Source organism: Malurus melanocephalus, unplaced genomic scaffold, assembly GCF_030028575.1.
Source record: "Malurus melanocephalus ecotype Western Australia unplaced genomic scaffold, MMel_1.1 scaffold_316, whole genome shotgun sequence".
Taxonomy (NCBI): domain Eukaryota; kingdom Metazoa; phylum Chordata; class Aves; order Passeriformes; family Maluridae; genus Malurus; species Malurus melanocephalus.
This window is the reverse complement of record NW_026623548.1, coordinates 258109-281938: the sequence shown is the minus strand read 5'-3', so window position 1 is coordinate 281938 and position 23830 is coordinate 258109. Positions and strand designations below refer to the sequence as shown.

At 46.1% G+C, this 23830-nt stretch overlaps 1 protein-coding gene across 2 annotated transcripts; it reads left to right on the top strand.

Annotated features, from left to right (window-relative positions):
• The first annotated feature begins 20 nt into the window (after nucleotides 1-20).
• On the top strand, nucleotides 21-23830 carry RNFT2 (ring finger protein, transmembrane 2). 2 transcript variants are annotated; one of them, XM_057377441.1, is made up of 11 exons: nucleotides 21-53; nucleotides 962-1148; nucleotides 1469-1947; nucleotides 4463-4941; nucleotides 5405-5481; nucleotides 7004-7104; nucleotides 8718-8871; nucleotides 17745-17894; nucleotides 21039-21104; nucleotides 22231-22332; nucleotides 23238-23830. In XM_057377441.1, the coding sequence occupies exons 3-11, from the start codon at nucleotides 1865-1867 to the stop codon at nucleotides 23370-23372; spliced, it is 1347 nt and encodes a 448-aa protein (XP_057233424.1). In that variant the 5' UTR covers nucleotides 21-53; nucleotides 962-1148; nucleotides 1469-1864; the 3' UTR covers nucleotides 23373-23830. The 2 variants fall into 2 exon arrangements, with proteins under 2 accessions (XP_057233424.1, XP_057233423.1); XM_057377440.1 differs by lacking the exon at nucleotides 21-53 and adding an exon at nucleotides 140-199.

Genomic DNA, 23830 nt, shown 5'->3' with positions numbered 1-23830 from the left:
GCGTGCGCCGGGAGAGCGGGGGCGGGACCGGCACCGGGGCCGGGGCAGAGCCGGTGGGTACGGGACTGCTGGGGCTGGGCTGGGCCGGGCAAGGCCGGGCAGGGCAGGGTGGGGCTGGCTCCCGCCCCGCTGGGGTACTGCGCCACCGATTCCACCGGGAATCTCCCGACCTAATCGGAAGAAAAGGCCTCGCTTGTGTGTGTGTGTATCTGTAGAGCTGTATTTTGAGGTGTATATGTATCTATGTATATATGCATTTTATATGAATATATATATGTGTGTGTATGTATATAGATGTATATAGAGAGAACGGTATTAATAGATGTGGTATATATTTGTATATATGTATGTATATATACAGATATATAGCTATAGACCTATGTATATGTAGATGTGTATATATATAGGACTGTATTGATTTACTTGTATATATCTATATATGTATGTATATACATACATATAGATATGTGTATATATAGATAAGTATATATATATAGATAAATGTTTATATAGAGATGTATATATAAAATATATATCATTTATATATAAAATATGTATCATGTATATAAAAAATATATATCATGTATATATAAAATATGTATTATGATATGTGCATGTAATATAATCTATGGGATATGTGCATGGATACATAAATACATTTACGAATATGTGTATTTGTTACAGACACACACACACACGTGTGTGTGTGTGTGTGTAACAAAATGTGTGTGTATGTACACAGTGAAGGCAGAGTACAACTCTGGGCGTACTCCCAGGGAGTGCCTGTGCAGGGAGCAGGGCTAAAGGTGCCAATCCCAGAGGAAAACAGCCTTGWTGGGTCATGCACATGGGCAGGGGTTGAAGCACTGAGACTTCTGCACCTCTCTGCCTTTCCCAGGGAGATGGAGACGTAAAACTCTGTGCTGTGCTGAACATGACTCTTTGCATGTGCTTCCTCCAGGTGGGCCTGTGTGAKCACTGGGGGCCAGGTGCTTGACAGTCACCCTGCTTGAAAGAGCTGAGATGAGTTTGAAATCTGGACTGTCTTGGATTGTCTGAGGCACTGCATCTGTGAATGTCTGCACGCCCTTGGGCTTCCATCTCTCCCACCGTGGCACCTTGCACATCTGGATGAAGCTGTTGTTCAGGTACTGTGCTTGCAAACCTTCCCAGAGCCATTGTGCCTTTACACAGTACAGGTATAGGGCTACACATTTATATATAATCATACAGTATGACATKTTATAAATGATATTACGACTTTTTATACTCAAGCATATTTACATTTAAGCCCTTACATTTTATTAAGTAGCTTTTATTGTCTGGGGCCACAATGCAGAGTTTGCAAATGGCATTTTTTGTAGGTTAAAATAAAGTGGTTGCTTATTTAAAAGAATATTGTCATGACCTAATTGTATTTTTCTCATAAAAAATTGTTTGCACATTTTCTTTTTTCCTTCCCTCTCAGTTTTGCTTTGCAAAGCAAGTTTCTGCAGAAGAAGAAGAAGAAGGGATTKCATTTCCCAAGAAGGTGTTGAGGCACACATCACATCGAGAACTGCTGTTAGATGTCCCCATGTTCTCTCCCAGGACATGTCATCCCACAGCTGTTCCCTCCTTGTGACAGCCACATCCTGCAGAAGGGGACCTGACTAATTCCTGCCCAGTCTGGAGATCGGTGTGCTCCCATCTGCCATCCTGAGTTTTCTCTTTGCGAGTGTGAAACAAATGGGAGCTCGAGGTGCTCTGTCCCGGAAGCAAATGACTGATGCCAGCCATGTCCCSAGCTGAGTGGGTCCCACAGCCCCCTGCCTCCAGGGCCTGTGCCAGTAGCCACATTGGGATTTGCTGAGCCACAGGGTTCATGTTGAGTGTGTTGTGTTTTAAGGTTCTGAGGAAAATGCAGAGGCGGCACAGCAGCAACACTGACACCGTGCCTCCTGAAAGGTAAATCCTTCCTCTTCTTCTTTCCTCCATTTTCTTCTCCCAAGAGGAAATACTCTGATTGAAGTGTAGGGGATTCTAAAACTTCTGATTGAAGTTTTAGAAGATGAAAGCTTGAAATTGAGAAAGACATTGAATTCCTGWGCATGTGATGTGGCCAGGCTTTCTGCTCAAGTTTGGGGATTTTAGAGATAGTTTCCTTTTCTCCTTCCTGTCAGTTATTGGCTGCTGCCAACTGTAGTGCTTCAGGATGATCCAGTGTGGTACATCTGGAGACAGCTGGCTCAGCATGGGCAGGAAGTTTGGAGCTCTGGGACAGGGATTCATGGCACAGTCCTATGGGGAACCTGAGCATTATCAGTGTCCAAAGATTGACCAGTGTGAACAAGAACTAGTTACACTTCTCAAGATGTTTAAAAGGCCTRCTGGTCTGAAACTCCCAACTACTCTGACTTAGTGTTTTGTAAAGAGTTTGGGTGATACTTTACATCTTCCGAGAGTCTGTATGTAGCTTCATGTATGTGAGTATTTAGAAGCAGAATATCTCTAATTCGTTTCTGTAATTATAACATCAGCATGGGAGCCTTGCCACTGTTCTGCTGCTGAATAATTCCCTGGTGCTTTCCCAGTTAGAGCATGAATTTTTTTTTCTTAAAGAAAAAACTAATCCAATTACTCCAAGACAAAGGTGGGGCTAACAAATTTTATTGCTCTGTCTGAGCTAAGATTATAAGTGAAAGATTGTTAGTAAATATTTTATTTTCCCTAGTGGTTTTGCAGGTAGAATTGAATCTTAATGTCATGGCCACTGCTGGCATGATACCATTCTTAATTTTGGGGGGAAAGAAAGCTATCTTCAGGTTTTTTCTGCATGATGCTTCTGATTTTAAACAGGATAAATCCATATTGTCAGCAACAGAAGCTGAACTTTTTATGACTGTAGAAGGAAATGCTGTTGCCACTGGGCTTCACTTTGGTCAACTTCAGCAGCCTCACAATTTCAACAAACAAACCTTGTTTGTTATTAAATAGGTCCCAAATTAATTCCTTCCTGCTGTAAGCATAGTCGTGTATCCTGGTAATATTATTCCAAACAATAGTTGTGTATTTATTTGTAACACTGGGTTCCACCCAAAGTGTTTGTTACATTCCCAGACTTAAGCTGTGAGCTGTACCTCTGTGAACTGTAGCTGTGAGTTGGGAGTTGTAAGGCAGTGAATTGTACAGTTAGGTGGGAATTTAAATACCTGGCAGATTAATATTTTGGACTAGAAAGAGGTGTGCAGTCTCTTGTTGACTTGATTCCTTTGCTGAAGCCTGTGGAGAGACAGTGAGAATGGGGTGTAGCTATAAAAAGCCTTTTTAGGAGTTTACTTAGTGGGAAGATTTGCTCAGAGAGGTTTGGAGCTATCCCCAGAGGGAGGTGAAGTAGTGCTCTGTGCCCTGTAGGGTGTGGAGAAGCTTTGGAGCCCATGGGGGAGAGAAGGATGAGGGCCCTGTGTGTGCTGCCTCAGCCTGTGACCGCTATTTCTAAAGAGATSTCAAGAGAGACCAAAGCTCTGCAGCATGCCTTGTTTGTGGGCTTTGCCTCTTGCTGAGGTTGATTTATTGTTCACTCTCTTTTTGCAAGTTCCAGGGGTATTTGCTGTCTGTCAGGCATTTACTACCTGATGATCATTCTCCTTGTTACCTGCATCGTTCCCTGTCATCTAAACTTTCYTTGTATTGACTTCTAGTGAGGAAAACCTATTGTCTTTTGCTGTTAGGATGAAGGTATTTGGATTTTCTGTTTGTAATCTGGCTATTATTCCAACATGCTCAGGAAAGAATCAGTGCCAGAACCAGTTCCGTCCAGTGCTCAGTAATTTGGGTACATTCATGTCCAATTTGCCAAAAATACCAAAATAATAGAATTTATCTGGACTCATGAGCACATCCTTCACTTACAATATTTGTCGGGTCAGGGACACACAAGCAGCTCTCAATGCTTATTTTCCCCGATTATTCTGTCTCTTGTTGATAAAATTGATCAGTGGGCAGGTAGTGCTTGTCCCTAAATAAAGACAGAAGATTTTGGGGGGTAGSTCATTGCTTTGAGTTAGCTTGGTTAATTTGTTTGTTTATGATTTGACTTAACTTGTTGATGCTGTGTCAAGTTCCATGGGGTTTTGTGTGTTTTTCCTTAAATACTCAAATCAGTGTAGAYGATGTTGGATTTGGTATGGGATGTATCATTTCTTCAGTTTCTCCCAAAGTAAACGGGGTGTTTGGGAGATTCATTTCATGGATGAAGGGATTGGTGCATTTTGCTCTGGTCTTTAGTGATTTTATCTGAAGAGTCTGGTTATTCACCTCTAGTTCTGCACTGACCTCTGTGACTTCCCAACAGCAAAAAGAGGGAAAAGCATCTGTCTTGTGAAGACCTTGGTGAGGAACTCTGGAATCCCTGCAGTCAGTATTGGRCTAAACACCACAAAGTTCTGTGCARTCATTTTTATTTAATCRCTTTGATCTGCAGAAACCGGAGCCAGACGGTCAGTTCTGAAACCAGCGTGGATGAAAGCGGYGTTTTTGAAAGCCTGAAGGCTGAAGCCTCCTCTCCACAGCAGCTGTTCTCGGGGCTGGCCGGGATCCCCTCGGGCACCATCACWGCCACGCCCTTCCAGTCGGGGCTGGTGCTGGGCTCTTCAGCAGGAGGTGGGGAAGTGTTCATCCAGATGCCAGCCCCGAGGGAGGAGGGGGCCAGYCGAGCTGAGGGAGCCCCGTTTCACCACCGGCAGCCATCCCATCACTTCCACCACGGCCACCACCGGGGCTCCTCTCTGCTGCACATGGCAGGGGGGGACCGGCACGGACACGCTGAGGAGGGTTCTGAGGAACAGGCTGGAACTCCAGCCCCAGCTCTTTCTGAGCTAAAAGCTGTGATTGGTTGGCTGCAGAAGGGACTTCCCTTCATCTTGATCCTCCTGGCTAAAGTTTGTTTCCAGCACAAGCTTGGTGAGCATCCATCCTTTTTGAACTGTGATTAGAGAGTGGTTGGGAAGTTTCATCAGGCTGTGACATCCAGTRCATTTATCCATGTGACAGTGGCCAGATGGAGTCTAGCATGAAGGGAACATATCAAATGCATGGGGTAATGCATGTGATAAATTCACCCTACTTCCAGTCCAAGCTGTTTTCATCTGGGCCAGATCCATCTGTTTCCTATCCTGACCAGTTCTGTTCTTTTTCCTGATTTCCCTTGACTTTCCTGTGAGTCTGAGGATCATTACCAAGRCTTCTCCCTCAGAGCTCTCTTTAGGAAGAGATGGGCAGAGCTTACATTGGTGATAACAGAGGTTTGTGTGTAGCACAGAAGGGTCCAGAGGGATCAGACACTTGTCTTGCTGGTAGGGTGGTAGCTGTGAAATCAAGTCAAACAGCATCAGCAGTTGCAATCTGACAGAGCCTTTCCCTGCAGGAATTGCTGTGTGCATTGGCATGGCCAGCACCTTTGCCTACGCCAACTCCACGCTCCGAGAGCAGGTGGCTCTGAAGGTGAGTCCAGCATTTTTCYTTTTGATGTTCCCAGGAAAGATCATTCTCCATGCACAAAATAACATCTGTGTCAAATCTTTGATTGGAGTGTAGGGCTGAATGCATTTATATGTCTACAGATCTGCCTTTTCTTCCTGTGTCTCCCCATAGATGCTCTCCCACAGTTTCTATCCTGGTTTTTTTGCAGAAGTGTGGCATAGTAAAACAAAGAAGAGGACAGGTCAGAGATGTTGTAACCTGCATCTCCCTCTTCTCTACCTGGCAGTGCCTATTCCACCACTTCTCTGCCCTTTGGTTTCCCGTTATGTACTGCAGAGATGCTGAAACCTATTTGACTTGTTAATGATGAGATTTAACTTATTAGCATTTAGATAATGTTTTGAGATGTTCAGCTGAAAGATTTCGTAGATGCATTTCTTGCCAGTAGCTTTATAATGCTCTGTGCACAATATGCTTAGAATATAAAGAAACCAGCAGATCTTTTCAGGTCTTCTGATCTTCTGTGTCAGGAGAACAGTTTAACAGCACTAAAGGCACGAGGCTAGAATTTCTTTTTTTGTTAAAATTATGTGTGGCACAAGAGCATTCTTGTATCTACCAGCAGCAGTGGAATCAATGGGATCCAGTGCTGAATGAACAGATAAATGGCACAATCCTGTAACAGATTGCTGTTGCCTTGCACTCTACACCTCTGTCCTTCCAGCAGTGTGCCCCTTGATCTGCCTGCTTTAAATCTCAGCCTAACAGCCCTGGCTGTTGAAAAGCTATGGAGACCTCCTTTCTTAATAAATCAGCTCACAAGAAAAATGGTGGTTGTTTTCCTCTCGGGAGTAAAATTTACTCCCCAAAATTATCCAGGGCCAAGACCCAGGACAAGATCTTCTGCCATCCAGCTTCTGTTTGTATCATCCCATGTATTTTGAAATGCACAATTCTCACTGCCTTTGACCTTTAATTATTTCTTCAATCAAAAATGCATATTCCAGAACCTCYATGCTTTTGGATAACACCCAGATGTGCTGCATGTAGGGATGTGTTATGTTTGATTTATCTAAGCTTTTGACTGAATGACTTTGGATCTGTTTATGAAACACCCCTTTGATGAATTGTCACTCCAATCACTGACAGCTCAGAATTTAGGACAATATGTGGAATGGACTTTTTAAAATCTGCTTGTCATCCTGCATTTTAAACATCAGGAGATTTTAGATGTCCCAAGGAAGATCCCAGCTTTGAAGATGCATCCTGCAAGCAAGGCTGTAGTTTTCACCAGCTTATTTCAATTAATTTCTCTGAAGTTACTTCATTTGGAAAGATTACCTGAATGAGAGGCATTTCTGCTTGTTTTTACATATGTTTACCTAGCAGGCTACTTCTGAGTCTTAGTGCTGTGTAAAAAAACTAATTACTGAACACTTTTTGCTACACATTTGGATCCCCTGGGTTGGATTTTTTAGCAGTTGAAGGCTCAGCTCAAGCCTTGAGTTTTCAAATTGAAGTAACTCTTCTTTTCCTTGCTCAGGAGAAGAGATCAGTGCTGGTTGTTTTCTGGATCCTGGCCTTTCTCACTGGAAACACCCTGTACTTGCTTTACACMTTCAGCTCTCAGCAGCTCTACAACAGGTGAGCAAAACTTACATTGTACAGGATGGAAGCAGGTGATAATTGCCACGGGGGAAAAGAGGAAAACCTGCTTTTCCCCACACTTTGGGAGGAAGTGTGTGTGYCTAAAGGATCTGCTGTCTTTGTTACAGCTTTGGAATATCTTTCAGTGAAGGAAAAGAATGTGGGTGTCACTTTACCAGTGGATTATGCTCCTATCAATAAATGGCATAACCAGTGTATAAATGAATCCAGGGTGAGATGATATCAAAGCAGGGTGGATCCTTTCCTCTGAATTCCCATTTTGGCCACTGCTACTGAACATAAAGTGCAGGTGTCAGAAGCAGATMAGGAATTGACCCACTGATTTTCCTCTTCCTGGAATATTTGCAGTCTATCAAGCCTAGGAGATAAACAGGAGATGAAATAGCAGTGTTTTACTCCAATGTTCTCAGGGCTTGGAGGCACTAGGATCTGAGGTAATTAAGGTAGCCCTACCTTTCAAATCCTGATTAAATTAGTTCTCAAATACAGAAAGGTTTGTACTAATGGATTTGGTTCAGCACTGTCCCTGCTTTTTATTAGAAATGGCTGCTTCAGTTTTGTTTCTTTCTGGCTTATTTTTCATTTTTCTTGTTTCTAGTGCATGAATAGTAGTAAAGTCTCTGATTCTGTTTCTGTTTTTAGGGTGTAATTTTACCTGTTGTGCTGTGCCAGTGTTGTGAGTATTTTAAATTCATGTTCAGGCTTTTCATTTTGGGTTGTTTACTTTACTTTGCCTTTTTTTTTTTCTATTAAGTTTTTGCTTTCTACCATGAGGCTTTAGCAGGTAAATACCCTGAAGGTGAATCCTGTTTTTCCAGCCTGAGTACAGTATAGTTCTCACTGTTGCTCAGGTCAGTATATCCTGCCCGTGGCTGGGTGAAATTCTGCTATCCCAGACTCCACTTTTTTAAACAGCAAATGTTCAGCTCAGGAAACTATGTCATGTAAGGGGCTTTACTTTTTTTGGATCTTTGGTTCAGGTAAGAGGATTAACAGAGCCCAGCTTTTGTTCTGCTCCAGGCAGTGGCTGCTGTCAGAGCACGACACAAGCAAAGTTCTGAGCTTTCTGCCCTGGCTGGTACAGATTTTCCTGTGTCACCACTTTGTTTCAAGCACAGGTAGCTTTAGGGGCTGTGCCCCTGTGGCAAACCAGCCTCAGAGGCTGTGGGGGTGTTCYCTTCCCCAGGGAGCCATCAATATTCTCAGTAGGACTTCCCAGGCTAAGCTTTTCCACCCAGATCCCATGGAGCATGCACTGAGGGCACTGCCAGCACACCAGAGGCTCTGTTGCAGTGGGAAAGGCAGGTTATAGAGATTTGTCTTCCAAAACAGATTTTAGAGGTGTTTGGGTCCTGTTTTGTGACAGTGGGCAAACAAACCTSCTGACCTCAGTGGAAGTGGGCAAGAGCAAAGCCAAGAGGCCCAGAGGAACCACAGGTCTAATTTGCATGTTTTACTCCTCTTGCCCTTGGGGGCTCCCCTGGAGTTCAGGGGAGTTTATAGGCTCTCTCTAGCCAGCAGTGGATACAAGGAGCTTGGGCCAGGTTCTCCTCGTAGATATTTGAGCTTTGGTGTCTCGTGCCTTTCAGCCTTATATTCCTGAAACCCAACYTGGACAGGCTGGACTTCTTTGACCTCATGTGGATCGTGGGCATYGCTGACTTTGTGCTGAAGTACCTCACCATTGCCCTGAAATGTCTCGTTGTGGCCCTGCCCAAGATCATYCTCGCTGTCAAGTCAAAGGTAGGAGACTCTTCTTGATGCACAAATCTTTGTCTTGGATCATGTGATGCCTTTACAACCCTTTTGSAGCATGGAGTCAGAGAATCATGGAATGATTTAGGTTGGAAGGGACCTTAAAGCTCATCCGGTGCCACCCCCTGCCATGGCAGGGACACCTTCCACTGTCCCAGGCTGCTCCAAGCCCCCATGTCCAGCCTGGCCTTGGGCACTGCCAGGGATCCAGGGGCAGCCACAGCTKCTCTGGGCCAAATATGGGTGCAACAATTAAAATATTAAAATCTTTTGCTAAAACTTTGACAGAAAGTCAGTGTTTTCAAGGATTGTTTTTTTGAACCATGACAGACCTGAGCAAGGGTTTGGTACTWCCCAAAGTGAGTAAAGTCCAGAGAGGTAAGGTAAGCATTGCTTGAGGAGGAAGTGGTGCTAGCAGCCAGATAACTGCTTTTCTCATTGACTTTAAGTCTTGTTTCCTGAGTAATCTGTTTCTGAGTAAATACATATTTCTGAAGCAGGAACCTCTTCATGTCATGGGAAGGAATTGTGTGTACTTGTCTCTTTGCCTTTCCTCTGGGGTCAAAGAAGTAACAGTTAAATTGAAGCTAGTGATGCCACAAAAGACAGCATCAGTCCTAACCAGGGGTTCAACCAATTGAAGAAATATTTCAATTAAATGCTTCACCTATTTAAATGTTCATGAAACCATATCTAGACTAGGCCTARCTTTTGAAATTTTCTCACTATATTCTCTGTCTTAGAATACCTTTTCATACATTTTTACTTCTACAGATCTCAAATGCTGCCTCTTTCTCCACTCAGTAGCACCCACATTTCAGTGGCAGGTGTAACAATGTGTATTATTTGCATTCAGTAAAGAAACTTTCTGGCAGTGGTTGGGATGAAAGGCACTCTCTATAGATGTAGATGTAAGGTACCAGCATTAATTGCTGAAAGTCTCAGGCAGGGCACTTCAGGGGGTGTCTAAACAGGGAATAGTTTTGCTTAGAAATGACATGGGTGGCAGGGGAGTTGAGCAGTTTGTTCCTGCACAGCAGGGCTGTCTGAGATGGTTATTAATTTATTTCTGGCAATTGTCCAGCTTTTTTTTTTCCTTTCTTCTATTATTATTATTATATTTTGGGAGATTAATGTGCTGGGTCAGAGCATAATCCAGCCTGGGGARGGAGGGAGAAGTGATGTGAATAGTCTTCCCAAGATAAATTGCAGTGTTGGAAAAGGTTCACAGCCTTTGCTTGCTTGTCTGAGAGCCATCCCAAGTACTCATTAATCCTTGTCGGGGGAGAAGAAAGAGAAGGGGGCTTTATTTGCAGCTCCAGTGAGAGGCTGGGAAGATCACATCTGTCAAGGGCCTGTAATGACTCAGAGCACAGATGCTTCATTTTTAATACCATTTTCTGGATAGCAATATGTGTCTCACTTTAAAAAAGTCCYTTTTTGTCTTGGGATGATGTGGATGGTCTCACTGTGCCCTGACTGCTGTTACCCACCACTAGGTCTGGATTTGTTTGCTCCCCAGCCCTGCACTGCATCCATTAATCCAGCCAGGGATGAGATCTGATATAACAAATTAAGCAAGATCAAACTGGGATGGGAGAGCTCCAGGAAAGCCACAGGACACCACAGAAATTGTAATTGGTAATCACATAGCCGAGCTCTCCCTGAGCTTGGTGACCCAGCTGACTTCTGCAGGCCAGCAGTGTGCCACACAGATGAGGCTTTTTAGATGGAAGCTTTTGCTCAGTTTGAACAGTTCTAGTGCAATTCAGGCATGTTAACTTGGACCAAAATTTTTATCAAGTTTTTTTGCTATCTGCTGTCTGAATATTTGCCAACAGTTACTCTCTTCCTCCTAAAGTGCTGGTAGTGATGTTTCTGCTTGAAGCCCAGCTTGGAGTTTATGAACTTCTGGTCACTTAATGGCTACAGGCTGATAGAGAAATACAGAATTTTTCAAGATRTATTTATATATAGAGAGTTTTTGTGCCAATATAACTACTCAGAACAGCAGCCTTTTGCTCTCTTAATAGTGGTTCTGAAGTGGAAGTTGCTGCACCCTCAGGAGTGGAGTCCAGGATTTAATCCTGAGCTCCCTTGCAATCCCTTCTTGCTGGCAGTCAGCAGTAGATCCTAAAACTTGCCCATGGATGGGATGTGAGGAACTTTGATCATCCTGCACTCAGGCTCCGAGCTGGCTCTCCAGATTTTCCTCATTTTGGAAGTTCAAAGGCACTTGCAAAGCTAGCCTGGCATATCCTGCTGCTCCTTGGGATTCTGGTCTTCTCTGAATACTGTGTGGTTTTCACTTTTAGTTATCAGTCTTCATCTCTTCCCTCACCTTTGTCTGTAAACTGAACACCAGCAATTTCTTGAAGCTTTTCTCAGAGATTGTTAATTCCGGATCTTCTTATTCTTGTCTGGACTGTCTTCATTCCCTCCATGTTTTCCAGACCATTTCTCCAGTCTGTCAAGAGGAATCTGGAATATAATCCTTCTTTCCAATGTGTTTTTTACAGTCTTTCCCAGTTTAGTATGAGCTGTACATTACCCTGCTCCATCAAAGATCATTAATGAAAATAGTAACTAATAGTTACAATAACTAATATAGCTATATATATTAATAGTGAAAATATCTAAACTCTGCTTGCATCAGTTAGATTTATCTTTCCATTTTGATAGTAAATACATGAAAAATCTGGGCTAGAACACTCAGTTCTCCCCATCCACAGTTCCTGGGTCATGTGTCCTAGTATGGTCCATCCCAGGAAGGGAAAATTTTGGTCTAAGATAACGTTTGGATTTATGCAGCTTATAAAAAGTGCACTTTTATGCACTTTATAARAAGTGAAAAGGAGAGAAGAACAGGAACAGGAAGGTAACCCCAGCATCTGGCTGCTCTCACAGCTCTGGAGCCTGTGGAGTTTCCAGAAGGATCCTACCTGTGGCTGGAGGTGTCCCTGCCTCCCCTGGAGCTGTGACAGGCACATCAAGGGTACAAGTTCCAATAACAGCTGAGCTCATCATTCCTTTGGAAGGGGGGCTTGGCTCCCACCCTGCCTGCTGAAGGCTTCTCCATTAAAAAAGGCAAATAAGATCATTTGGTTCAATATAAAATGAATTAAAGTAAATTAAACTGCAGGAGCCATGTGGCCTGCAGAGGCTTCCATTGTTGTGCACACATCAATGGCAGCTTTTCATTTTCACCSCTAAGGAATGACAGCTTGAGGGGGGTGGAATTCAAAATAAGGAAATAAATAATAAAAAGACACAGTTGCCAAAGATTTCACTTAGGAAATCCCAGGTGCCTGCAAGTCTCCCATCCCCTCCTCATGTTGCTGTCAGCAATCTGAGCTGGGAAGGGAGTGAAATATGAGGGGAGGGAGGAAGAAAACCAAACCAAAAAGAACTGTAAGAAACTGTTATCCCAAGTTCTTTTATATGTGCATCCCTATCTCTATAGGGGAGAAAGATACCAAGGACACTTTTCCAATTATCTTGGTGACTGATACATAAGAAAGCCCTAAGTAAGAATTTTCTCTGCATGCTCAGTGCAGATGTGCAGCCAAGTTACAGGGGACTGCATCTGCAGAAGAGTGAAAATTCAGAAAGAGAGCACTGACATTGGTTTGTTGGCAGCATAGCATGAAGTGACTACTGAAYAAATACTTGTCAGTTTAATTTGAAAGCTGGATCTAGACATTGCAAATGAGGTTTTGTGGCAAGGCTGCCATTATTCATGTGAATTTTTGTCTTTATGCTGTTTAAACAGTGTCAGTGGCAAATGTACAGTTGCTGGACCACATGTGTACTGTCCATCCCTCACTACAACTTTGAAAACCCACTTTGGTGGGGTTTTTTTCAGATGATTGTTTTATTAGTGCTTTTCATTTTTAAAATACCATCTCATCAAATCTGGTCAGAGAAAACTTGGCCTGGATGTGGCAGCAAGTGCAAATTCTGCACTTGGACCTTGGATCAAAAACCTTCTTCAGGTGCACATCATGTTCCSTGCCATAGATGGGTACAGCTCTGCCATGGAAACTGGCACATTAATTTCCATATTCCTTCTGAAGCTGCTTTTTTTTTTTGTCTTAAGGGGAAAAAAAAGGCTCTTAGAGCATTTGAGTCCTCTAAAAATACAGAAGCAATTAAAAAACACTGGAAGCTGGCACATAGATAATGTTTAATAAAAATACCCAGGCAAAGATGTTCCTGCTTTTTTGTACTGTGCAATATGGAATTTATTCCTGCTGTTCCCTCACAGTGTGGCTGAATTGGTGTTCMCAGAAGGTGACAGCTCATTCTCTCATTCCCTTCTGCTTTCTGACCTTGGATCCTCTTTAGGGCACTCATACACAAACAGATTCACTCTTYTTGGACAGCAGTCTGAGTTTGGATGCTCTGGAGCCACAAAAATTCCAGGTTGCTCTGCAAAGACCTTTTCCTACTGCAGCCTGGGACTGATGTGCTGTCCCAGAGTCAGAAATGTGGGATTTATTATTTACAAAATTTTAAAATGTATTAAAGCAAAAGAGCAGGTACTGAGGAGTAGAGGCTCCTCTGTCCCCCTCCCTAAACATGCTTTGCAAGTTCACTGCTACTGAACTTGAAAAAAATCATTACTCCTAAGTGCTTTTCCAGTTTCACTTTCCAGTTTAAGATACGAAAAATGTGATTTTCAGAAGTGTTGTGCACTAACTAAAATCCTCATTTCCCCCTCTAGTCCCACCTTGACATTACTCCTCATTAGTCCTGATTTTCACCAGCCCTCTCCGTGCCACAATCCCGTTTACTGCTCCTACCCAACACTTTATCTACTGGCACCACGACCTGAAATCTCAGCAGAACCTGCTCTCCTCTGATCCAAATTACCAGCAKGTCTCCAAAGCTCTTTCGAGCATCTCCATCTCAGAACATGCCCTAATGCTGCTGGCAACAGAACAAGTGAGACTTGGAGCTTCCCTCGAGTGCTAATCACACCTTGCATCTCCTCCTTGTGACTTGTCTCACTYGTGCTGCATCCCCCACCCCAATTGTGCTGTGTCAAACCTCGCTGTGCCCCTCTGCTGCTGCTGGGGAGGCACACAAGGGCAAAGCCTTATGGCAAAGGAGGCTGCAYGGTGGAGGCTCAGCCAGGCTCTGGGGGAATTGGCATCACTCTGCTGCTGCATTGTTCCCCCTTTGCTGGGGCTAGATTGGGATTCAGTTTTTAATTACGCTGCTCCACGTTATTTTTCTGTGAGGCTTCTCCCCTCCCTCACCACAGCCCAAGGATGAAGGTGAGAGATTGAAAGGAGCTGTTGCAGCAACTGGAAAGTTCACAGGAAACAAAGAACATTCTGCAGGTTCAACTCCACTGCTACTCTGGAGAATTAAATTCTGTCCTTTGCCAAATAATTCCTGCGTGGTTCCAGAAAAGTCAGGTAGGGCTGCAAACTGAAATCAATGGTTCAGCTTTTAATGGCAAYATGATCTATAAAATGAAGTGCTTTATAAAAAGTCTAATCCCAGACATCTCAGCTTGGACACCAAAACAACCTTACCTTGACCTTCATMTTTCTGTGCCTCAGGTTCTCATTAAGAAAACACAGAGAAAAGCTGTCCCTGAGGTCAGGCAGCAATGTGAAAATAAGGGGGTTTTAAAAGTGTTTTCTGTAGTGTTGMTGTCATAAAGGGACTGAAGAAATTTTAGAAATGTGCTTCTCTGAGCAGAGCTCAAATGGCAGGAAGGGATCAGATGCAGATCTGCCATCAAGTAGTGAGGATATAACAAAATACCAAGTTACATCCTCAGTGTGCAAAAATAGTGCATTACAGACTGAGATACTGCATATACAGAAGGAAAAGTGCAATTGTATGGAAATGCTGAATTCTCCTCTTTCAAAATAAGTGCTTGGTTTGAAATACAAAAAATGGTCTTTCTGTGTGGGGAAGGAGGTGCAGAAAAATGGAATGTTATACTCAAATAATTGACTCGTTTTTTAACAGAGCTTTGGAAAAAAAAAAAAAAAAAGGAATCAACATTTCACCATGTGGTATCTGAGGCTCATCAGCAGAGTTGCTAAAATTAGATCCCAGCACAGCCCTTCCCCACGTGTGCTAATGAAGTGTTTGATAGCAGCAGCAGCAGCTCCTCTCACAGAACTCACTGGGAGGAAGCAGGGCCAGCAGTGCCCTTCTCACTTTTGGTCAGGCTTAACCCTTGATAAGAGCAGAGCTTTTCTTCTGTTACCTACCTCGATCCTCAGGAGCCATAATTTCATTAATATCCTATTGAATCTCTGCAGTTCAGCTTGCTCTGGAGGGCTGGCTCCAGTCCTGCATTGGGGCAGACCCACAGGCTCACCAGAAAGAAATTCTGCTGATCTTAGAGAGCTGTTCARTCTCAATTCAAGAGAAAATTCCAGATTTACACAAATTTTTATGAAATAGGAAAAATCACCTTGCCTTGCTTTATTTCAAGCTGTCATGCCAAGTCAGATGCACAGGAGAWATAATTACATTTTTGCTTTGTATAACAGAGTTCTAATCTTGAAGGGAAAAAAAAGCTGATATGTTTTAGCTGATTTTTTTCAGTCAAAATACAGCTCGAGACAAAGATTTGACTTTGAAAAATGTAACCTAGATAGCCAAGAGATAACAAAGCTGAGAAGTGGCAGACAGGTGTGTTGAGTGTGTTCAGCACTGATGGGTGCTGTCTGCAGGAAGTTACTGCTATCAGAAATCTGCATTTTGCTGCTGAAATTGTAGGGAACAAACCTCATTTTCCAAGCTTCTGGCTCACAAGGAGGAYCCCACTTCTGCAGCAGGTCTTTGTAGAATGATTTCTGATTTTCTGGCACTTTTTGTAGTTTAAAAAAAGGGCTGATGTGGTGCATTGAGCTGCCTGACAAAATTTAGAACTTTCTTGTTCTCTCCAAGCCATGCTCAGCTGCCCCTGTATTGCTCCCTTTCCCTCCTGGAATCACTCTGAATTTATCAATATTTAATGGTTAACGGGCTGGATGGARGGATACATCCTTTAAAACTTGTCTTCACTCTTGGGAGGCTGTTACCAAGTTCATAGCTGCTCAGAAATCCAGGTAACCCGCAGTTACCGCTGCAAACGAAGATTCGCATTAAGGAAAGGAATTCTGAAGGCTCTGGGGAGGGTGGGGAAGGTGTGGTTAGATATGGAATTTTAYCAGTGGCTGCCACTTCCCCCTCCACAGCCTGTCTGTGCTCTGGGGCTGCCCCTGACCCTCCTTTCCTCATCTTTCTGTGGGCTCGGGTGTTTCAGAATTTGGGTTGTAGAGGAATGGCAGCCTTGCCCCGGCAGCCCGGTCTGATGCAATGGCAGAGCAAGCAGTGACCTGTCCCAGCCCAGCAGGATCCACCAAGGATCGGGSCTGCGAGGAACCAGATGGAAAAAGCAAAGTTTGCTTTTTGGGCTTGCTGGGAGCTTTCATCAGAGCTGTGTGGAGGGACACGGCGACAGCGTTGTCATTTCTGCCACAGGAGCTCCCGAAATAAACGATGATTGCATCGAAGCGCCGGGCTGGAGAGAGACCTCTGCGCTCATTTAACAAATTGCTCGCGTTTAGGAGCGCAGATTGTCGCTGGGACGCGTTTGCTCCGAGCTGCCACCTGGGATTAGGGAGGAGGAGGGGATGGCAGAGCTGCCCGGGTCCGATAGCAACCGCTGGTGTGACCTCACTCGAGTCCCGGGGGATATGAGCTCATGAGCGTGCCAGAGCTCGGGGAAGGATTCCATTTGTCGGGAGCAGCAGGATGGCCTGCAGTGATCTCATCCATCGCCGAGCCCCCGGGGAAGGGCGCTGCCTGTTGCCAGCCCGGCTGCGAGGGCTTCATCCCTCTCCCCACCGCAGCAATTAGTGATTGGCCTGCGATGACATCACTGATGACAAAGCTAACTGGGACAACACAGCAAAATTCCTGGGGAATTTCCCCTTCTCCAGGAGCTTAGCGAGTAAAAGGATTTTGACAGGACAAACCCAAATCTTTCAGTCCCGATAATGTCASTGCGGATTAAGCGTTGTTCTGGGCTCAGTTTGCCACCAGCTGTCCCTGTGAATAGCGTGGGACAAAACAGACTGGGGGGTGGCCGTAAATTAAACACCCTTATTGGGGTTTTGGTGAAGGTTTACAAAGGATTCTGCCCATTCTCTGAGTTCCTTTTGAGAGGGAAGCATTTCAACCAGMACACTTCCCTTCCCCACCTTTTCTTCCTTGGGGTGCTCAGGAAGGTTTGGTCTCTTTGAGTTTTAGATGCCCCGAGGGTTTATTTTTTAGCACCAGTGCTTTTATCTGTGCACTGCCCGAGAGCCAATACACACCTGAGTGGGAGGGGAAGGATACTGGCAAACATAATTMATTTGATTCTTTGGGATTACTTAGAAAAGTTGTCACGAAGACTGTGATCATTTTACATTTTAACCCCAGTACTTTCAGAAGGGGTGTAAAATCACAGATGTAGCTTGCTTTCCTTTTCTCACTATTAATAATATCTACAATTTGCAACATGTTTTCCCTGTGACATCATATTAATCCCATATTGACCTTTTCTCTTCTGCAGCATTATCCAGATACACAATTTATTACCTATCCATAACCTGCTCTAAAGTTTGAAATTCCAAAATGCAGCACTGCTGGGTCAGTGACAGAGCCCTGTGGAGGAATAAAGGAATATTTGTCCTTTTGAGGCACGGAGTTCAGTGGGGAGCAGAGAAAGCTGCATGAGTATGGGCTCTGCACCATTTAACAGTGCAGTGATCAGTGAACACCAGCCCTGCACAAATTAAATGTCCTTCTTTTGACTTGCTGATCACAATTGTCTCACTTGCCCGGTTGTCTTGCAGGGGAAGTTTTATCTGATTATCGAGGAGCTGAGCCAGCTGTTCCGCTCGCTTGTGCCCATCCAGCTSTGGTACAAATACATCATGGGAGACGATCCATCCAGCAGCTACTTCCTGGGTGGCATCCTCATCATCATGTACAGCCTGTGCAAGGTGAGCACACCTCATTAACACCCGGGGAGCTGTGGCAGGACTAGGGGAAGTGCTGAAGGGGACAAGTGCAGGTTTTGGTGGTGGCTGTCACCACCCAGGACACCGCAGGAGTTTTGCTTCCCCAGTGTGTGGGCACTGCCGAGCTGGGGGAGGATCTGTGCCTGCTCAGYGCTGTTGCATCAGACTCATGAAGTCATTGCTGCTCTGCTAATGCCTTTCTGCAGGGCTGCAGGAGCCAGGCTGGGGGAGCAGGGCTGCCAGAGGTGCTGCCTGGCTCCACAGCTCCACATGTCACACACAGACAGCTCTGTGTTTGTCTCTGCCTTTCCTCTGAGTGCAGCAGAGAGAGAGAGGGACATCCGTGGATAAAACAGGCAGCTCTGCCCCATTCTACCTCCTGGGCTGGCTGATGCAAGTGATGGACAGGAGTAATTAACATTTCCTCTAAAACGAGCATTAAGAGCAGGAAGTCTGCACAGTTGGAAATCAAGAGGTGTGATTTAGTCCGGGTCTTAGGTCTATAAATAATTGCATTTCTAACAGTGTGGTGTCCATACCTGTGGGAAAAGCCAGGCTTTCACCATCCCAGATACCTGAGGGTGCCTGTGGCTCTGCAGGGGCAGAGAAAAATGGAGAATGGAGAATTTATCCAAGCTGGAAACAGCTCAGATGAGCAGAGCAATGTTAAATTACAGTGCAGCTCTGTACTGTTTTAGGAATAGAATCATGCAACTCCTCCTGTCAAGGACTGTACAGTTCTTTACAGACTTTGCAGTTCTKGTGAGCAAATCAGGCAGAGGAGGTCATGGACAGTGAAGTGATTTGGTCCCATCAGGTCTGAGCCTGAGCCAGGAGCAGAGCACACAGTGCCAGAACAGGAGCACACAGRGCCAGGGCAGCTCCCTGCACACCCTCCCATCCCTCCTCAGCTCCCAGTCCTGCTCCTGGGGCTGGGGGACAGGAGTGCTGCCCTTTCTGAGCTGTCATTGCCTGGACCCTCTGCAGTGTCCAGCCCTTCCTTCCCTGCCCTGCTGGCTTGGCAGCTCAGGGCTGCAGGCCACAGGTGCACAGGAACAGATTTCAAGGGACCTTTCTTGTGTCCCTCCTTGCCAAAGCAAAGCCACACCTGGAAAGGAGCTGCTCACCTGCAGTTCCACCAGCCAGATCTTACACCTGCAGGATTCCTCGTGGTGTGAAGGTGCTGCTGGGGGCTTCTGCTCCTTGGAGCAAGGGGAGCCAAGCTCAAAAACCACAGCTGACAGGGCAAGGGCCTCCCCAGGCAGGGTCAGACACAGCCCATGAACTGCAGGGCAGGGCCAGAACAGGGAGACAGGCTCAGGGGTCACTGCAGGTTCCACCCAGGGCAGGGGGAACTGGAGCAAAGCACAGACAAACTGGACACCAGCACCTTCTGACACAGCTCAGCCTTRAGCTGAGCCCTCCAGGGCTGAGCTTAAATCGAGCTGCTGGGCCCAGGGGGTGTGAGAGGGGAGCTCAGCTGAGGGTCCTCAGGCCCTGGCACAGGTGGGAGCAGTTCCCTRAGGGCTGTCTGGATGTTTCTGCCCTGTGAAGCCTTTGTAGGGACTGTTGGGATGATCTAGATTAGAAAAGCAACTTCACTTTGGAAGTTTTGTGTCTAGATCAAGGTTAGCCCTTTGCAGAGCAAGATTTTGCTTGGAAGTGACGGAAAATTGGGAGCTCCCTCTCCCAAAGCAGAGCCCTGGGTGTGTTCATCCCATTTCCAGCCCAGCTCCTTGCCTGACCCACTGGAAACATCCCCGAAGGAGACCCCATTAGCAAAGCCACAAACCACAATGGAAAAACCACAGAAGCCAATTTGGCACCGAGAGCTGCTGAGCTCCTGGCAGAAATCCAGGGCAGGGCTCGGGCTGTGTCCCCTTCCCCTGCACAAAGGGCAGCAGCACTTCCAGGGGGTGGAGTGGAGCTGRTGGGAGCTGTGCTGGTGCCTCAGTCTGGGCTGGGTAGTGATGAACTCTGATTTTGGTGGAGAAATTCCAGGTGTTCACAAGTGGAACATCCAGGTTGTGTTTGTTGTGTTTTTTCCCTGCTCTGAGCAGAAGYGCTCCCTGTGTGTAACCCAGCTGTAAAATGCTACAAAATCCAGTGCATGGAGGAGAAATGGATGCTAGAAACATGCAGCTTTTGGGGGTACAGGGAGCTCCACAGGGAAGGAAAAAGGGAGGAATATGGGCTGGGAGGAGACATCAGAGCAAAGGCTGTAGAGTCATGCTGGGGGTAAAGCACCCAGGAAAAATGGGGAATTGCACCATGGAAAAGAGCTGATCCTGATCCTGGTTCGGAGGGGGAAGGTCTGAGGCAGTGGGCACCTCGAGGGGTGGCTGCTGAGTGGGAGCAATGCTGACAGGACCCTGGGAGCCCCCTCTGTGCTGCCTGAAGGATCACTGGAACCTTCACTGGATTCACATCCACAGCAGGGAGATCTCACTGGCGCTTCCTGCACTGAGCCTGCTTCATCACCCTCACCAAAAACACAACCAGTCCACAAAACCAGTCCCATCCTCCGGGGCACCCCAGAGCCTCCCGTGCCCTGCAGGGACAGCCAGAGCTCCTGCTGGAGCCCAGAGCCTCCCGTGCCCTGCAGGGACAGCCAGAGCTCCTGCTGGGCCCCAGCTAATGCAGGGCAATTCCTTGCACAGGCACTTTTCACACCTTGTTTAGTTCAGTGAGTCTTTCCCTCGGCTCTTCCAGCAGATAGGGAAGATAAAGATTAGGTTTTCAAGCAGTTTTCCCTTTTTCTCCCCCTATTTCCCTTTCCTCTTTCCCATCCCTTTCAGGAATGGGTCCATTCAAGCCCTTCCCTACTTAGTGGGGCTGGACCATTGTCCCCACCACAAGCTGGTGCCAGCCCCGCTCTGTGTCCTCTAAAGTCCCCAGTTTGCAGTCAGCTGCTCCCAGAGCTTTTCTGGCCACCCTTCCCCACTGTCAATTCCCATTTGTTACATATTTCATGATCACCATGAAATCTTTTTTGGCACCATTGTTACTTTTTTCCCTTCTGAGTATCCATTTGGACAGAGTTTGCTGAGTTTCTGGACTCACACACACACACACACACACGCAGAGGTTTTGTGAAAATTGTCTAAAATAGGATTTTTTTTGCAGTCTTTTGACATCTGTGGCCGTGTGGGAAGTGTGAGGAAGGCGCTGAAGGTGCTTTGCACTCCCCAGGTAAGGAGTGCAAAGGTAGAGGAGCAGTTTCAGAGGTGGAACCTTGCCCCTRCTGGGTGATAAAATTGAAAATTGCTTCTTGCATCAGGACCTCAGGATAAATAAATGTGTTATCCCATGGCTGGACAAGCTGGGATCTCCTGTCAGGGATGTCAGGAGCCTTTCCTGACATCTGCCCTGCCCCAGCTGTGGGGAGAGACAGTTCCTGAGCTCTGTGTAATGTGGGTTAATCCAGCTGCAAGGAGCTGACAGAACTTTGTAGCACCGAGTGTGGGAGGGACTTTGTGGTGCCTGAAATGCAGTGACATTAAAAGGGACCCTGCAGTGCTCGGGGATTATCCCAGGCACTGCACTGCACAGCGCTGATATTCAGATCTGCTGCAGTCACATATTGAAAGGATGAAATCAAAGACTGCAGAGGAAAAGAACTCATCGAAATTTGTTAGAGCTTATCTTGCTTATTCCCTGGGCCTGGTGTGGTCATTTTTCCTCAGCAGGTTTCTGAGCAGGTTTTGGTTTTGGTTTTTTTTTGGTTGGTTTTTTTTTCTGTTTTGTTTGTTTGTTTTGGGTTTGGGTTTTTTTGGGGTTTTTTTTGGGTTTTTTTGGGGTTTTTTTTGGGGGTTTTTTGTTGGGTTTTTTTGTTTGGTTGGTTGGTTGTTTTTTAATTTTTCTGATTAGGGAATAGCAGATTTCTCTAGCCCTAACCCTAAATCTGTTACAATGGGAGAGGCAACATTGACCTTCCCTGTATCTAATGTGGGCAGCCTGTGGGTGCTGCTGCTGTTACTCTTTCTTCCATTGTCTACTTGCTGATAACAATAACAATATTAATAATACCTCGATCTATCTGAACACCCCTGCAAATGGTGCTGAATTAATCCCCTCAGCTCCCTGCTGAGCTCATTAAATTCCATTATCCTTTCTGCACAAGTGGAGGCCCTGGAAGATGGAGTCAGCTGGAGGGGAAAGGCAAACAGGGAGCACAGAGCTCCAGCCTCCCTCAGTGCCCAGATCCCGACCAGCACCGGTGTCCTTGTGGGGGATCTGGGGGTGAAAAGCTGTGTCTGTGCATATTCACCCTTCCAATCCTTTGCCATTGTTTTTTTTCCCCTCCTCTCCCTAACAGAACTATGGAGTCCGTGCCACCAGCCAGCAGTGCAGTGAGGCAGGAGACATCTGTGCCATTTGCCAGGCTGAGTTCAGGGAACCTTTGATCCTCATGTGCCAGGTAAGACCCCAGAACTGCCCTGCTGGTGTTCCTTTGGTGAACTCCTGCAGAGGAAAGAGGCACAGCCAGCCTGGGAACTCCTGAAGCCTTTTGGTGGGTTTGGATCCAGCTCCTGGTGGATTTTTAGTTCTGGATAACCRGTGGATCATGGCAGCTTTGGGGTGACCATGGCTGTGGGATGGGCACAGCCTTGTGGGGCAGGGCCTGCCGTGGGCAGTGCAGATGCTGGATCTGGGTGCAGCAGTGTTTTCCCTGCTCTTGAGTGGCTTTAACACTCCCTTTTGATAACAGAGTTATCAAATTAAAGCCATCCTGTGCATCAAAGGTGCCTCTGAGCCTTGCTGTGAACATCTGTGCAGATGTTTCTGTGCTGGAAGCCCCAGAGAAGCTGCTTTTGGATCTGCTTGGCAGGGCTGGGACTCTGAGCAGTGACATTTCTGCTGACTCCACAAGTGTGGAGGAGTTCTCAGCTTCTCCCAGCTCCTCATTCTCCCTCTTTGCTCTATTCCTGCTCTTCCAGCCTGGGACTGGGTGGTGTGTGCTGGACAGGATCGGGGAGGGCTCAGTGTAGWAATGAGAGGAGATAAAGGGTGAAAAGTGAGATTTATGGTGAAGGGGAAACTGGGGCTGGGCAGTGGGAACAGAATAAAGGAAATGCAAGGAGCAGGGGCAGAAAGGGGTTGTTGGAGCTGGGTAAGGATTTCAATAACTCAGGGAACTGAGGGTGGAAACATAAAAAACCCTGTCAGCTTCTCTGAACCCAGGTGTTGCAGGCTTTGGAATGTCTCTTTCTAGTGTTGTTACTAAAACTAGAGTGATCACCCATCAGCTTTGGCCRGCTGGGGTTGATTTGCCCACCCTGTGTCACCTCCCCGTGCCGCTGGTGACGGTGCCTTTGTCCCCAGCACGTGTTCTGCGAGGAGTGCCTGTGCCTGTGGTTTGACCGGGAGAAGACGTGTCCGCTGTGCCGCTCGGTCACCGTGGAGACGCTGCGCTGCTGGAAGGACGGCACCACCTCCGCCCACTTCCAGGTCTACTGACACCGGGCACGGAGCAGGAGCGGCTGGAAACCCCAGCACCCCGTGCCCCTGTGCTTTGGTTGCCAGTCTTTCCTCCAGAACGATTGTGACTGGCCAGAAACTTTATCCTCAAGGGCAGGGAAGGTGTGGGTTGTGTTGTGGCAAACTCCAGGATTTTTTTGGAGCTTGCATGGTTGTGCAGTGTCTGGGATGTTCTCATTTTCCTGTCCTTTTAGTGGGACAAGCACTGCATGTCCAGGGCAGGGGACTTGTGACTGCATGTGCTGAACAAAGCTGCCCTCTGGCTCTGGCTCTGCATTCCCTGAATCCATAACTTTAATAAATAAATAAATAATAACTAGAACTACCCAGCACCTCTCCTGGAGAACTCTTCCCAAGCAGTGCTTTCAGAACCTCATGTCCAAAGTTGTAATTGTAAAAATGRCATTTCCCAGCTGCCCTGGTTTTTYTCCAATYGA